Source organism: Nerophis lumbriciformis, linkage group LG09 (assembly GCF_033978685.3).
Source record: "Nerophis lumbriciformis linkage group LG09, RoL_Nlum_v2.1, whole genome shotgun sequence".
NCBI classification, from domain to species: Eukaryota; Metazoa; Chordata; class Actinopteri; order Syngnathiformes; family Syngnathidae; genus Nerophis; species Nerophis lumbriciformis.
This window is the reverse complement of record NC_084556.2, coordinates 23,984,705-24,002,625: the sequence shown is the minus strand read 5'-3', so window position 1 is coordinate 24,002,625 and position 17,921 is coordinate 23,984,705. Positions and strand designations below refer to the sequence as shown.

The window sequence follows — 17,921 nt, the reverse complement described above, 5'->3', positions numbered from 1 at the left end:
ATATTACTTCTATGTGTAAAAATCTTTATTTATAATTGAATCACTTGTTTATTTTTCAACAAGTTTTTAGTAATTTTTATATCTTTTTTTCCAAATAGTTCAAGAAAGACCACTACAAATGAACAATATTTTGCACTATTATACAATTTAATAAATCAGAAACTGATGACATAGTGCTGTATTTTGCTTCTTTATCTCTTTTTTCAACCAAAAATGCTTTGCTCTGATTAGGGGGTACTTGAATTAAAAACATTTTCACAGGGGGTACATCACTGAAAAAAGGTTGAGAACCACTGATATAGACGATCTTTGACTATATGTATACTATAGTATTTTTACACTAGATCCTTTAAAAAGTAGAACTTTACTTTGATATAGATAATCTTTGACTATTGTTGCACTCGGTCATTGAAAACATCAGTGTTTCTGCCTCTGTCATATCGATGATCTTTGACTAGTTTGGTTTGACTAGATCCTTAAAAAAAACCTGACATATAGAAGATCTTTGACTATAGTATTTTTGCACTTGGTCCTTGAAAACAGCAGTGTTCCTGTCATACAGATGATCTTTGACTAAAATGAAGAAATCCAGCCATGACATCACTAATATAAAGACAATATAACATACATCCGTAAACGTGGATGCATATGCAAAAGTGCAATACATCTATCTGTACAGTAATCTATTTATTTATATCTGCACCTTATTGCTCTTTTATCCTGCACTACAATGAGCTAATGCAACGAAATGTCGTTCTTATCTGTACTGTAAAGTTCAAATTTGAATGACAATAAAAGGAAGTCTAAGTCTAAGTCTAATTTCAGAGCATTGCAATTGCTCATACTGACCTCTAGATGTCCTCCTTTAGACCAAACAAAAGTAGAATATCATTATAAACAGGTCAAAATTGTAAATCGAACACTGTATACAACCACAATAATACGTTTTTTGTTAATTACATGTTTCTATGATTATTATCTTTGTAAAGGCACAGAGACAACGTTCATACGTGCATTCTATGGGTTTGCACATGTGGCTCAAGTGATTCTGGGTCATTTCCAAGAGCTATTGGGCAGATTCAAAAGCACTCCTAAGATTTGGGAAATGGCATTTTGTAAAAAACCTTTGCAAAATTTAGTCACACAATCGGAAATATTTAGCCAGGGAGCTATGTTATTGTAAAAACCCATTATCTACAATAAATACACATATCATAATAATAAATTGGTGAATTGTATCTTGATATTCTGGGTCATTTGTTGTTTTATTCATTTTTTGCACTGCCTCCACTTCCTCTCAGGAACAAGGCACAGAAGGCCAAGAGAGCAGACAGCAGTCCCACTCACAGATTCCTCCTGGGCCCAAATTAAAACATCTGAACTGAACTGTGAGGTTGTTTGTTTGGCCTGCTTAAATGGAGCTATTGTATGCAAAATAGTGTGTGCAGTGAAGCATATGACTGCTCAGTGCAGGGCTGTGGCGAGTGTGCGTGTGTGATATCATTTGCGATGCAAAGTCTTGCCGCTTACTGGTGGCAGACATTAGTTCCAAAAATATGTTATTTTTTGTAAGCCTCAACTAAAGGTAAGGACATTCTACTTGCTGTTTGAATGTTTGCTAATCGCATGCACTGTGCACACTATTCTGTCTGAGGTACTTTTGCAATGCATTTACTCAGTTTGTAGGCCGCATTGTGGCGACTGGCAGGAACGTGTCACATGACACACGGTGCCAGGTCTCTCATAAGGGGTCTGCCAAATACAGAGGAGGGTAAAAATGCCCCCCATCATTTGGGCAGTCATCCATGCCAAGATAGTGGGCCAATAGTGTGCTCCTCGCTGCCTCATATGCCTCTTACGCCGCCTGCTGAACCTGGTAACAACTCTCACATGCATACTTTGTGCAAAATTGATGCACAATTTTAACATTTTAAATTGGGTTCTGCAGTGATTTAGTTTTATATAACTACTTATATTGACTTTTAATCTATGGATATGTGTTGTGTGCATAACATCAACTTTATCTTATGTTCTGGTAATTTGTGTTGTTTAATTTTTGGTTTATTTGTGTTAATTTGTGTTGTGTTACAGTATGTTAACCTATAAAACATGCTATATTATAGCAGTGTTATGGCATGTTATGTTTCTCGTCATACAATTAAAGTATGTTAGTTTTATGGTATACTAATTTGTGTAATGTTATGTTAAACTGCGTTGATTTGTTTTGTTTTACGGTATGTTACGTAATGTTACGTTATGTTGTAGTCATGTTGAAAATAATGGCGTTACAAAGTAACTGTACTCAAGACGTTACTGTTCTGTAGAAACGAATAATCTAATTAATTACTGTTTCAAACATTACAACGCCGTTGTTGTTACTTGCAGTGAAATGTGGCACGTTTTCAAAAAAGTAATGAAATAATTACTTTGTTTACTTTATTTACGTTTGTTCTTGGGAATCACTCACATTTAGGTTGCAATTCCATTATTGAATAAATAGTTTATTTGGAAAGAAAGTAGTAACTATACTTGTAAGTATTTTTCCCAACACTCGTTATGACTTTTGTAGGGTGTACCCGAGTGCAGCTGGGATAGGCTACAGCCCCCCAGTGACCCCAGTGACCCCAAGAGGGACAAGCGGTAGAAAATGGATGGATTGATGGTTATGTTATGTTATGTTATGTCATGGTACTTTATGATATGTCACTGTGCATCTGGAAATGATTCACAGGGCTTCACTTTTTCCACATTTTGTTATGTTACAGCCTTATTAAAAAATGGAATAAGTTCATTTTTGTCCCCAAAGTTTTACACATAATAGGTGCAACCTGTTTCAACTGATCCTCCTTGAGATGTTCCTACAGCCCTATTGGAGTCCACCTGTGGTAATTTTAGTTGGTTGGGAATTATTTGAAAAGACCTGTCTATATTTAAGGTCCAATACTTGACAAAGCATCGCAGAGCAAAAGCTGAGAATTAAGTCAAAGGAATTGTCTGTAGACCTTAATAGATAGGACTTACTTAATGCACAAATCTGGATGAGGGTACAGAAAAATATCTGCTCCCTTGAAGGTCCCAATGAGCACAGTGGCCTCCAACATCTGTAAACGGAAAACGTTTGGAACCAAAATTATTCTTCCTCAAGCTGGCCGGCCGTCTAAACTGGGGGAGAAAGGCCTTAGTTAAGGAGGTGACCAAGAACCCGATGGTCACTCTTTCAGACTTACAGCATTCTTTTGGGGAGAGCGGAAAACCTTCCAGAAGGACAACATCTCTGCAGCAATCCACCAGTTAGGCCTGTATGGTATAGTGGACAGATGGAAGTGCACAATGCACCTGAAAGACTTTCACACCATGAGAAACAAAATGATCAGGTCTGATGGGACAAAGATTGAACTTTTTGGCGTGAATGCCAGGCATCATGTTTGGAGGAAACCAGGCACCGCTCATCACCAGGCCAACACCATCCCTCCAGTGAAGCATGGTGGTGGCACATCATGCTGTGGGGATCGTTTTTAGCGGCAGGAACTGGGAGACTAATCAGGATAGAGAGAAATATGGATGCAGCGATGTACAGAGACATAAGTCAGTCTGTCAGTCATTTTTCAGTATTTCAAAAATGCATACAATACAATTACATGACATCACATATTTCCAGTTGTTTCATTACCGAAAAGGAGTAGGAAGAAGCAGCGCTTATTTGACACTACCCCTTTTCGTACCATAGCTGTTTTATTCCATTTGTTTGTTCTCTATTTGTAACAGAACAGTGGATAAATAAATGAGTAAATAGATTAATATACTATAAGTAAGTAAACAAATATTGAATACATAAATAAATATTAGACATATAACATGTACACAAAAATTTAAGTTGTCATAAATAAATAGTTAAGTAATTTATGGTTCACCTTGGGTTCATAATGTATATAATAATTGTTATCTGTACTTTGTGAACACTTGTAGTTTGAACAGTTATTAAAACTGAATCATATTGGTGCTTTGTTTAATTTCTTTGCTTAATTTATTCCTTAATTTAATTCCACATACGGATATGCTAAAGGTCTTAGGTTTTGTAAGTGCATACAAATGTTTTAAATTAGATTTTTCTCTAAGGTTTTATTTCTCATTTTTTGTTGAGAAGAATTGTTGTACATTCCTGGGTAGCAGGTTATAGTTTGCTTTGTACATAATTTTATCTGTTTACAAATGCACCAAGTCGATGATTTCAATATTTTTGATTCAATAAATAAAGGGTTTGTATGTTCTCTATATCCAACATTATGTATTATTCTAACTGATCTTTATTGTATTTAGTGAATGACGTTCACATTTGTAGTTGTTTCCCTATATTTCTGCACCATAACTCAAATATGGTAACACTAGCGAGCAGTAGAGAATATGAAGTGATTTTTGGTCCAGAACATATTTTGCTTAATTCATTATTGTCGTGTTTCTTGCTACTTTAAGTTGTATATTTTTCCATGGGAATTCCAGTTCTATTATTACACCCAAAATGTGTTTTATTTTACCCTTTCAATGTCTACTCCGTCTATTTGTATTTGTGCTTGACTTTCCCTGGACGAAATCCTGCTCCACAGCGCTCTTGAGCTCAGACTTGGGCGACAGTTCATCTTTCAGCACGATAACGATCCTAAGCCCACAGCCAAGATATCAAAGTAATGGCATCAGGACAACTCTGTAAATGTCTTGAGTGGCCCAGCCAGAGCACAGATTTGAATGTCATCGAACATTTCTGGACAGACTTGAAAATAGCTGCACACTGACACTTCCCATCCAACCTGATGGAGCTGGAGAGGTGCTGCAAAGAAGAATGGGCGAAACTGCCTAAAAATAGGTGTGCCAATGTTGTGGCATCGTATCGAAAAGACTTGAGGCTGTAATTGCTGCCAAAGGTGCATCAACAAATGACCGAGCAAATGCTGTGAATACTTATGTACATGTGATTTTTTTTTAGTATTATTACATTTCATAAAGCTCTAAAAAACATTTTAAAATTGTAATTTTGGGGTATTTTGTGTAGAATTTTGAGGACAAAAATAAACGTATTCCATTCTGGAATCACACTGTAACTAACAAAATGTGGAAAATGTGAAGCGCTGTGAATACTTTCCGGATGCACTGTATGCTATCTGTTGTTAATTTATGTCATGTTATGTTTCAAATTTATAATGGCACAATGAAGGATTGTCATTTGTCATTTCAGTAAAAAGGTGCATATTCTAAGTAACAAAGACTTAATGTAGAGTTATTTGGACACTAGGGGAAGATATTCAAAGTAACAAAGACTTAATTTAGAGTTATTTGGTTAGGGTTAGAGGGTTAGGGTTCGGGTTAGAGTTAGGGTTATGGTTAGGGTTAGTAATAGTGAATATGTTCCCCATACTAAAGTGTTACCGGCTTACTGGTTGTATAATAAGGCCATGCAGAATAAGGCATTAATAAGTACTTAATAATGACTAATTAAGAGTCAATATGTTACTTATTTGCCTGTTAATAAGCAACTCAATAGTGGTGAATATGTTCCCCATACATACATTATCACCTCAACTCCCCCCAAAATGGATTAACTCACTGGAATAAAAAAGACAATATAACATACATCCATAAACGTGGACACATGTGAAAAAGTGCAATATATTTATCAGTACAGTAATCTATTTATGTATCTATATATATTTATATATATTTATTTATTTTATATATATATTTATATGTTATTTATATATATTTATTTATTTATATATATACCTTATTGCTTTTTTATCCTGCACTACCATGAGCTTATGTAACGAAATTTCGTTCTTATCTGTGCTGTAAAGTTCAAATTTAAATGACAATAAAAAGGAAGTCGAAGTCTAAGTCTACTAAAGTGTTACTGTCATTTCTAATAAAGAAAATACAAGCAAATGTTCCATGAAAGGTCATGCATAACCTAAATCCCAGAAGAAAAAATGGACTACTTGATCCAAGAGAAGGGCTGAAACAGTTTTTTCTGTCTTTCAGACCCGGAACAAAAAATGAACTGGGCCTCATTTTATGCTGTCATCAGCGGCGTCAACAGACACGCCACAGGAATCGGCCGCATCTGGCTCTCAGTGCTTTTCATTTTCCGCATCCTGGTGCTGGTGGTGGCAGCAGAGAGTGTGTGGGGGGACGAGAAGTCGGGCTTCACCTGCAACACCCAGCAGCCGGGCTGCAACAGCGTCTGCTACGACCACTTCTTCCCCATCTCCCACATCCGCCTGTGGGCCCTGCAGCTCATCCTGGTCTCCACGCCCGCCCTTCTGGTCGCCATGCACGTGGCCCATCGTCGCCATGTGGACAAGAGGCTCTACACGTTGTCAGGGAAGAGCAACCCCAAAGACCTGGAGCAGATTAAGACCCAGAAGATGAGAATCACGGGCGCCCTCTGGTGGACGTATGTCATCAGCCTGCTGTTCAGGGTCACATTTGAGGTGACCTTCATGTACATCTTCTACATGATCTACCCCGGCTACAAGATGATCCGCCTGGTCAAATGTGACTCGTACCCCTGTCCCAACACAGTGGACTGCTTTGTTTCCAGGCCGACGGAGAAAACCGTCTTCACCGTGTTCATGCTGGCTGTGTCGGGCGTTTGTATCCTGCTCAACATCGCAGAAGTCGTCTTTCTGCTAGGAAAGGCTTGCAGTAAGCAGTGGAACAAAGCTGGAGACTCAAATATGGGGGCTTGGCTGCAACATAAACTCATACTGGGGAAATAAGGCCAACTGAAACTGTCAGATGCAGACCACACTCACCTACTACAAGTTTTGATTTACAGTACACTATTATATGAACGTGCAAGACCATATGTACTGTACATGTTGAAGCATGCATACTAACACACTCACTGGTCGCAATATTAGGCACACTTACACATTCTAATGACTCGTTTCTATGCAAGCCTGTTTACACTACTGAAAAAAACAATACCCGTATCGTAACTCATGATTATAAGGTAAAAAGTCGAAATTATGAGATAAGAAAATTGAAATGATGAAATAAAAAGTTGAAAATATGAGACAAAAAAGTCCAAATTATAGGATAAATAGTCATTACCATGAAGTAGAAAGTCATAAATATCAGATAGAAAGATGAAATTCTGAGAGAAAATGTTGAAATTCTGAGATAAGAAAGTCGAAATGATGAGATAAAAAGTCGAAATGAGATAAAAAGTCAAAATAAGGAGATAAAGTCGTAATTATGTGATTGAAAAGTCAAAATTATGAGATAAAAAGTCATAAATGCTCAGTGGACGCATTTAAGTCCCATTTTGATTGATTGATTGAGACTTTTATTAATAGGTTGCACAGTGAAGTACATATTCCGTACAATTGACCAATAAATGTATAATAAAAAATAAAAGTTTTTCAACTTGTTTAAGTCGGGGTCCACTTAAATTGATTCATGATACAGATATATACGATCATATATACTATCATCATAATACAGTCATCACATAAGATAATCATCAGGGTGTATACATTGAATTATTTACATTATTTACAATTCGGGTGTGTGTGTGTGTGGGGGGGGGGTTAGGTTTGGTTGTTATCATCAGTCATCAACAATTGAGAACAGAGAAATGGATATTGAAACAGTGTAGGTCTGACTTGGTAGGATATGTACAGCAAGTAGTGGACATAGAGAGAGAGAGAGAGAGAGAGAGAGAGAGAGAGAGAGAGAGAGAGAGAGAGAGAGAGAGAGAGAGAGAGAGAGAGAGATCAGAAGGCATAAGAAAAATATCTGCATTTGATTGTTTACATTTGATTATTAACAACAACCCGGTGAGGGTGTTAGTTTAGGGTCGAAGTTGCCTGGAGGTGTACTTTTATTGCGGTTTTGAAGGAGGATAGAGATGCCCTTTCTTTTATACCTGTTGGGAGCGCATTCCACATTGATGTGGCATAGAAAGAGAATGAGTTAAGACCTTTGTTAGATCGGAATCTGGGTTTAACGTGGTTAGTAGAGCTCCCCCTGGTGTTGTGGTTATGGCGATTAAGGAAGTAGTTTGACATGTACTTCGGTATCAGGGAGGTGTAGCGAATTTTATAGACTAGGCTCAGTGCAAGTTGTTTTACTCTTACATCTTAAAACTAGCTATTAAATAGACTCTATTTTAGACCAGTTGACCTGCCGCTTCTCTTTTTTTGCCCCCCTCCACTGGAGAGGTTACCAGGTGGCCACTGATAATACCTGAAAACGTATCCGTCTGGAGGGGGCATAGGCTGGTTTAAGTTGTGACCTGGGGTGGACCACACATCTATGACATGAAAGAAGACCTCCTGTGACCTTCTACTAGCCCCAAATGAACTGGACTCACACAATATCATGAACAATTCAGTAACTGTACCCACTTGACATCCATTGCAGCCGGTCACCCGGGAGGGGGGGTCCCTACATCTGCGACCCCTTTCCAAGGTTTCTTTTTTTTCTCATTTTGGGCTCTTTGAGTTTTTCCTTTGGTTCAGATCAGGTGTGGGTTCAGATCAGGGGATGTCCTTGTGGTTTGTGCAGCCCTTCGGGGCACTTGTGTTAAAGGGCTATATAAATAAACTTTGATTCAGTGATTGATAATTATGACATTAAAAAGTCATAATTACAGGATGAGATGTCAAAATTATTGGGAAAAAAATGTCATAATAATGAGATAAAAAGTTGAAATTACAAGATAAAACATTATAATTATAAGATTAAAAAATCATAATTATAATAATTGAGTTATAATATTAAACTTTGTATCACTTAATTATTAGTTTATCTCATTATTATGACTCTTTATCTAATAATTTCGACTTTTTATCTGATAAACCAGCAGGCACAACCTAGTGATACAACATTGATTATCCAAAACCCAAAACCAGTGAAGTTAGCAGCGTTTCTGGGTGTTGTTGATAAATGGCTTTCGCTTTGCATTGGAGAGTTTTAACTTGCACTTCCAGATGTAGCGACAAACTGTACTTACTGACAGTGGTTTTGTGAAGTGTTCCTGAGCCCATGTGGTAATATCCTTTACACACTGATGTCGCTTTTTGATGCAGTACCACCTGAAGGATCGAAGGTCCGTAATATCATCGCTTACGTGCAGTAATTTCTTCAGATTCTCGAAACCTTTTGATGATATTACGGACCGTAGATGGTGAAATCCCTAAATGTCTTGTAATACCTCGTTGAGAAATGTTGTTCTTAAACTGTTTGACAATTTGCTCATGCATTTGTTCACAAAAGTGGTGAACCTCGCCCCATCCTTGTTTGTGAATGACTGAGCATTTCATTGAAGCTGCTTTTATACCCAATCATGGCACCCACCTGTTCCCAATTAGCTTGTTCACCTGTGGGATGTTCCAAATAAGTGTTTGATGAGCATTCCTCAACTATCTCAGTCTTTTTGTGACAGCGTTTTTGAAACATGTTGCAGGCATCAAATTCCAAATGAGCTAATACTTACAAAATATAACAAAGTTTTCCAGTTCGAACATTAAGTATCTTGTCTTTGCAGTGTATTCAATTGAATATAGGTTGAAAAGGATTTGCAAATCATTGCATGTTGTTTTTATTTATGATTTACACAACGTGCCAACTTCACTGGTTTTGGGTTTTGTACATACATGTCCTTTAAAACCGACTCTGAAACAATGTTGAAAAATTGTTGTATTTGTAAATTGAGACAACATTGATGTCCAACGTTGGATCTATGTTGTTGGTTGGGAAATGACCAAATTTCAATGGTCAAATCAACGTCAGAACCCAACATTGATTAAACGTCGTCAAAAAGCATGTTGTTTCAACATTATGGTAGAGTTGCTCAACATCAGAACCTAATTCAACAAGTTCTCAACGTTGTTTTAACGTATTGTGCCTGCTGGGAATTATGACCCGTTTATCTCATAATTATGACTTACAATGGGAATATGTTTCTTTCAGTCGCAGCAACAGGCTTCTATAAGTTTCAGTGTTAAATCTGTACACAAAATTATACTTTCGTAATTATAATAAAAAAATATTGATTGACGCAAATAAAAAAGTAATAATTTGACAACATGCTTATTACAGTTTTTACAATTTTATCACGCATTTATACATTTCATTTGCTGGGTTCTCAATGGTGCCAAAATACCTTAATATTTGATCAAATGGAATATTTGTCATGTAAGCAAAAATCCCCAAGTGACGTAATTAAAGTCTTATCTGTTAAAAAGATGAACCTGATCAGTCAATTGAAGGGTTGGAAAACATAATTGAACACAGTTGGGGTAAAAGAATAATATATATTTTGTTATCTAAATATGTTTACACCACATGTGCCAGAAGTATAATAAATGTATTCAACTTGTATACAGTAAAGTAGACACTAATAATAAATGTACAATACACTCCTTTACTATATGTAACACAGTGCTCCATTCACATGGATTGTGGTTAGAACCCTCCTTTGAGGTATAAATGAAGCACTACATCTTTAAATCATATATTGATAAATGACTTTTTACCACTGACCAGATGTTGTAAAACTTGTTAGTGCGATGAAGAATAAACCATTGTTTACTTCATTGGATATTTGGTGACAGACGGCACCTGTGAGTTTGCGTCTCTGACTGATGAAGTTCCCCTTCTGCAGGCAGTAGAGCAGTTTTGGGTTATCATTAGCCTCACCACCTAGGGGGGTCAGGTTGACCTCGCCGACAGCTGGACCTGCAGGGGCACGTCTCTTTTTATGGAACACATTAACACGCAGAGTATTGACAGCAAAAAAAAAAAAAAAAACGACATCATGTTGGCTTTTGGTTAGTTATCATAAAAATGATATTTCACAGTCACCCGAGGCTGCGTGTGTAACGTTTGTTCCGTGATGTGGTATTATTTTGAGATTATATCTCTCTATCAGCAATTCAAATTTTAAAGAGTGAAAAGGGATTACGATCAAGTCATTTGTACATTAAATTTTTTTAACATGGGCACGATGCAGTTTTTACATGTAATGTTCAGACCGGGGTATTATTTGGATTCCCTATTAAATTACTGAAATGTTATCCTGTACCTAAAAAGGTATGGATATCGAATTCGCCACTTTTACAGGCACCAACCAAATTCTGTCAGTACTACCGGTATAGATGCGCATAAAATCAGACAAAGCCATATTTCCATACCGGCACAAGCACTTGGCGGATAGAAAAGCAGTCAAGCACTCAATATAACAATTTCCTATACCAAAAAGTATAGTAAGGCTCCACTTTTAGCTTGATGCTAATTTACATTGGATTTTCCATAGCCATGCTATCACTTAGCATTAGTGATTTTACAACACCTCCGAATTTGTTAATGAAAACCACAACAAGATTACAATCAAACAGGTTACAGTATAAACACTTTGTAGAACTCAACAAAAGACAAGACTGGCACACTCAACTTAATGGCAAAGACAACTTCCTGGATAAGGCAACACAACGTAACCTACACACTACTGCCATTTAATATCTTGTATTATAACTACATGCGAAATGTACTGTATAATATGAGACACAGAAGTGTTAGAAAGCAATATACAACAAAGCACAGTTATTATCATACGCTTAGTGTTAAATGATAAATAAATGCATTAAAAATTGGTACCATTGAGTACTGGTATCGATTCCCAGGTAGCGAGAATTGGTACCATATCGATTCAAATGTGAAAGGTACCCATCCCTATTTGTATATAGTATGTAATGGTCATACCATCCATCTATCTACTGCAGCGTTTCTCAAACTGTACAGTGGTATGCCAAATAATCACCAAATTAAATATTCAAACACGGCGTCACTGTTCAAACTGTGTGTAATGCTGCAGTGGCCAAAATATAAAATATACTTGTTAAATAAAACCTCTGCCTTGTTTTAGTGAATACTTAGGCCTACTACGCTACTGTATTTAAATGTTTTCTGAGGTCACACTTGTCACGGCCCGGGCGCACCTCAGTGCGCATGCATCTGTGCGCTGCGCTGGGCGAACCTCCAGGCGCGAACCTCCAGGCGCGAACCTCCAGGCGCGCCCCTGCGCACGCTGCTTTCAATCAGCAATCTGCACACCTGAAGCTGATGAGAGACCTGCCTTCTTAAGCCAGTGCAAACCTGCGTTCCGGGCCAGAACGTAGTCTACTGTTCAGTACAGTAAGCTGTAACGTCGAGCTCTATGCTCTCTCTCTCTCTCTTTGTGTAATTTCCCAGTCGTGCTCATTGTGTCCTGTGTCGTGTCGTTCCAGCAGCATTCCTCCGTCCCCTGATTGCGAGCAGTGTGTCTTGTCCCCCCGTGTTCCCCTCTGGTTCCCTGGCTGCCCCTTTTGGATCTCGACCTCCCGCCTGGACACGGACCTTTGACGCCACTCCCCTGCCCTTGACCTCACCCCTGTCTCTGGACCTTCCAGCCTGCCTTGCCCCTCTTGGACTTCCGCACCTCGCTCAACACTTCCGGGTAAGACTCATCAGTTAATCTCTACACATATTCGCACACCACACATATTTTGGATTAGCTACACACTCCATAATATTATATATATTAATAAATAGAGCTAAAAACGACCTTCCTGCTGTCTGTGCCGTATTCTTCCCCTGTATCCGGTGAAAAAAGTTTGAGAACCACTGATGTACTGTGTGTGATGAATGAAAATATACACTTCCTTGGTTGTTGTCTGTATTATAAACATCCTCATCCCATTTCCGCCACAGAGCGTCACTACATTCATTCAATATCAAGTGCTCAGCAATATTTTTTGTCTGCAAATGGCTAATTAGTCATAAAGCTTCATTTGGCGATTGTAAATAATAAAAGTTTGAAACATGTGAGCACACAGTGTAGGCCACATGAGTGAATATTTTGTTTCAAAGCTTGTTTATTGATGCGCCACAACACAGTCAAGGGTCACTTTGCCCCAAATCCCAGATCAGTGCCACCCGGGTGACAACCAAGCCACACCCTTGTCTGTGGTTTATATTTAGAGAACACAGACGTGCAGGACTCAACCCGCATCCCCGCAAGAGCTTTCAGCTGCCAAATGAGGACCTTTAAGATCTTCTGCAGTGCGGCCTCACGTGAGGCAAACAAGAGCGTATTTGTTGAATTGTAAATGGTTCGTTTTAAAACATGTCAGACTGGAAGGCTTGCAGGCAGAAGATCAAATAAATAAAACATTACGAGAATTTTGTGCTCATTGAAGGTTTTGGGAAATCGTTTTGCTTTGAATTCAAGACCTTTTCATTCACTGGAACTCCAAAGCTGGGGGAGATGATCGTTATCAGGTATGTCTAGGTAAATTCAAAAATGTAATATATACAGGTTGTTCCAAAAAAACATAACAATCTTTTAAATTTTTCTTTTCAGGGTGTGCAACTAACAATTATTTAAGTACTCAACTAGTCAGCGATTAATTTTACGATTAGTCGGCTAGTCAAACGATTTTTGCTTATGATCTGCTTTAAGTTTGACTTACTTTTAACTCATTTGTAAAACCTATGAGAGTAAATTCAGTTATTATGAAGGCTATAGCTAGCAGAATTTTTTTTTTATTATTTCAACTAATGTCTCTAAAATACTCACTGAGGGTGTAAAGATTAACCGAACAAACTAATCAATAGAGTAGTTGATTACTAAAATAATTGATAGCTGTAGCCCTACTGTTAGGTTTATTTACCTGACTTTTATTTCGCATGTAAATTCCTGTCCGTGAATTTTTTTTTCAGTGACTGGTCAACAATGGAACATCTTTCATAGTCAACATTGTCGATTATGTCGACTAATCGTTGTGGACCAAGTGGACTTTGTGCATGAAACATTGAAACAATAGTCTTCCTTAGCATGTGTTGATCCACCAAGGAAAAGGCATTTTGCGTCATACACTGCTGTGCAAGAACTTTTTCGGAGCAAGTTTCCGTGTCATGGTGCTCCATCAAAAAGGTGCAATTTTGACATTAGAAGTTCAGAGAAATTGTAGAAAATGTTAATTCTAAAGTTCGAGTAATTGAAAATTACTCGTACTTTAGAATTTTGTCAAACGCAGCGGAGCCCATTTGAAGCTTAATGTAGTTGGGAAAGAACGTGACTTTTAAGCAAAGCGCCCATGGATAACAGAAACTTTGGGGAATGTCTGTACACGCACTGAACTTTAGGGTTTGTAGGTTTTACATCAGTCTTTATGGGTTCGGTATTTTGGGTCACCCTTACTAAATGCAGGATTGTTTAAAGTTCCAGCAATTACTTGACTCGGATTATACTCAGCACTGTCAAAGTAGAGGGGTAAGTGACAAGGTTTTACCGGGACCTCCGTGCTTTTTTCAAGTTTGAAGATTTTTTTTCTGCCATGTGGTGGTATGGTCTTTATTGTCATTGCACAAGTACAACCAAATTTCATTTTGAAGTTTAGACAAACAAACATTGCATGGGTAGACAGAACATGAATGGTGATTGGTCGCCACTACTGTGCCCTGTATAAGGTGGGAAAAGGTAGGCACTGGAGAAAGATTAGTAAAAAAAAAAAGTAAATCTCACACTTGGCTCCATTGGGGGTGGTAAGTACAGACTGGGGCCGAGAAAAAAAACGTGATAGCCAGTAAGCACACATAAACATTTTACACAGAAACTTGCAACAGGATGGAGGGGGGCAGACATCCGACCACTAGGGCGCTGCTCTGTTTGTCCGTCAAACCACAAGGGGTGAAGCGATGGGGTGTGTGCATATTTAGCCATAGTCCATGGTGTATGTGTTAAGTCTGTGTCAAACACTTCACTCAACACAAGCATCCTAATGTCATCAAAGCTCACCTTTAAGCACTCACACACAGAATCAGCATTTTGGAACAAGGACGAGGTGGTAGACGAAAGGTACAAATACAGTATAATCAACCTATCTGTGGCAGCATAGGAGAAAGTTATGAACAAGATTCCCTTTTTCATTGCATTGCCCACAACTGTGGTGCATTCAAGGACCCTCGACTAAAGTAACAGAGATATCACTAGGTTTTAAAGACGGAGGGAGACTTAACCCCCAATATATGAACTAGTTATTATATAATCATAATAGTCATGATGTGTTATTATGATTTGTATTTCTTAGACTTCGGGAGTCTTATTTATGGGGGATTGTCAACATATAAAAGAGATGATTCAAATCCAGTAGTGGATTTACCAGAAAAAACCTGTAGTGCCCAAACAAAATATTCTTCATGATAGTGTGTTATTATGGCTCTTTTGTTGTATTAATATTAATACTACAGTCTATTAGATACAACAGGTGCTTTGTTGACTTGCACTGCTTGTGGCCCAAATGACAGGCACAAGTGTTGTGAAAGTTTGCTGCAGTGTCACCACTAACAGACCCTGAAATATAAACTACAAACCTAAGTCTGGGTCTCGTGTCACAAGATCTATGCAGGCAGCTCCAGTGCTTCCTCTCATAAAATCTTGCCCCATTTTTTGTTGTCAAATCAGCCTGCACCAGTGGAGAAGACACAGCCTTCAGGAGGACAAGTGGTGATTTATTCATGATCAACTGGTTTCTGTTCATGCTGCCAAAGGCAGACGCTTTGCGTCGCACACTCGCAAACAAGTAAGTCACCGTCAGTTCTATATATTTCAGTTCTCTATGATATGGACTTTCTGAATGAGGAATTTTGTAAACTGTTTGACAAAAAAACAGCTGTTTAAAATCAATGTACTAAAGTTGAAGAGTTTTACTGCTCAAGATCTAAACACCGAATTTATATGTAATTTATTTGTTTATTTACAATTTGGCCACCATTTTATTTGATTTTCTCCTCTCATGAATATTTACTTATCCTGGTTATATGTACTAATTTTGACACAAACAAAAGCCTATTTGAATATATTCATTTCTCAAGCCGGACAAATATTGATGTAAATATATGGAATAAAACATACTAGACATTATATTTAACCTTTTCACCAATTATCTCAATACATCAAATATCAAATTATTATTATTTGAGAATATTGTTATTACTATCAATAATATGATTATTGTCATAATTGTACTGTAATAATTACTGTTTGATTTACAAATATTGTTTTATGAGTACTGGTATCATATGTGTAGGTATTAGGGATGTCCCGATCCAGGTTTTTGCACTTCCGATCCGATACCGATATTGTTTTTGCACTTCCAATCCGATACCGATACTGACCGATATTGGCCTATCCGAGCATGTATTAAAGTTTAAAGTTATTTAGCCTACTTAGTTGTCAGAATCATGTTGAAAAGGGTTTTAGTACTCTTGATAACAACTAGCCAGCTGAATTGGGGGAGTTTGAATAATACACAATGGTTGGTAACAAGAAACTGACCTGTTTATTCAAGGATAAACACAAAATAGACAAAATTATACATGACAAACAGAAATGGCATCATTGAACTAGGACTGGGCGATATGGCCTTTTTTTAATATTGCGATATTTTAAGGCCATATTGCGATACACGATATATATCTCGATATTTTGCCTTAGCCTTGAATGAACACTTGATACATATAATCACAGCAGTGTGATGATTCTATGTGTCTACATTAAAACATTCTTCTTCATACTGCATTAATATATGCTACTTTTAAACTTTCATGCAGAGAAGGAAATCACAACTAAAAAAAATCACTATTTTTTTCATACGGTGTTGATCTGGAAATGTTTGCCTCGGCATTTTGATGGTGTGGACGTGTGGCACCGAATGGAGATAAGCGTCTCGACAGACGTTACAAGATTTGAACAATGATGACGAAAACTGTTTTCTCTGTCGTGTCCGTGTGTCGAAAATTGTTATGCGCTTATTTTTTTATTTGATTTTGTGCGTGGCATAAATTTGCCGTGCGCAGAGGACTCTTGAGCAGTGCGCAATTGCACAGGCGCGCACATTAGTGGGAACGTTGCTCGCACGGCTGCGCTAGCATCACAGCTAATGTTAGCCATGCTGCTACCTCTCTGCTCGGGGAGGGCGTATACGTATGTGACGTATGACGTGGCAGTATGTGACGTGTGTAAGAAGGTGCGCTTGCTGTCTGTGAGAGGGAGACACAGGAAAGAGTGAGAAGAGCCTGTCGTGTAATGCCAGCAGCTAAAAGCAACTGCGTGAGAATCCACAGACCTGTGGATGTGTTGAAGGTGTGCTGGAAAATGCGGAACGGAAATTAGGGAGCAGCAGAAAAGTGGAATGTATTATTCAAATCGGTGTGTTGGAAAACACGGACCGGAGTTTTTTTTTTAAACTGGATCCGGATCGGCATTTTCCCATGCCTTGCCGATACGCATTTTTTTGCAAATATCGGCGGCCGATCCGATCCAAATATCGGATCGGGACATCAGTAGGTATACTATGTCGTTGTCTCTCGCTGTCTTGTCCCCTTTGTCTTCTTTTTTCTCTTTCCATCCTGACCTGGGGCCCCATGTACAAACGTTTGTATTAAGCTTGCAAAAACCTGGAGTATGCCCTTTTTCACGGCAAAGACGAGATGCTTCAAGACTGAATTGGACGTTGAAATGTGCGCTGCTTCATGTATTCAGATTTCTACAGGCTGTGGATACTTTGGTGACACTCAGAGTTGATTGTTTGGGTTTTGCCAACATTTTATTTGAATTACAGTATGTAAAAAAAATTGGGGTAAGGACACAAAATTGTTACGGTACAGGGGAAGAAGACGGCACAGAATGCAGGACGTCGTTTAACTCTATAATTATTTATTTATATATTAACAATAGAATGGAGTGTGAAACTAATCCAAAATGTGTATGTGTGTGACTATGTGTAGCGAATACCTGCAGAGTGTTACCGGAAGTGTTGAGCGGGGTGCGGAAGACCAAGAGGGGCAAGGCAGGCTCGGATTTCTGTGGGCAGGCGTGAGGT

At 38.1% G+C, this 17,921-nt stretch overlaps 1 protein-coding gene across 1 annotated transcript; it reads left to right on the top strand.

The window, feature by feature from the left end:
- Positions 1-1,492: 1,492 nt before the first annotated feature.
- Positions 1,493-12,023, top strand: LOC133607474 (gap junction beta-1 protein-like). The gene is made up of 2 exons (XM_061962135.1): positions 1,493-1,585; positions 6,028-12,023. Exon 2 carries the CDS (start codon positions 6,042-6,044, stop codon positions 6,765-6,767), a length of 726 nt encoding a protein of 241 aa, XP_061818119.1. The 5' UTR covers positions 1,493-1,585; positions 6,028-6,041; the 3' UTR covers positions 6,768-12,023.
- Positions 12,024-17,921: the final 5,898 nt, after the last annotated feature.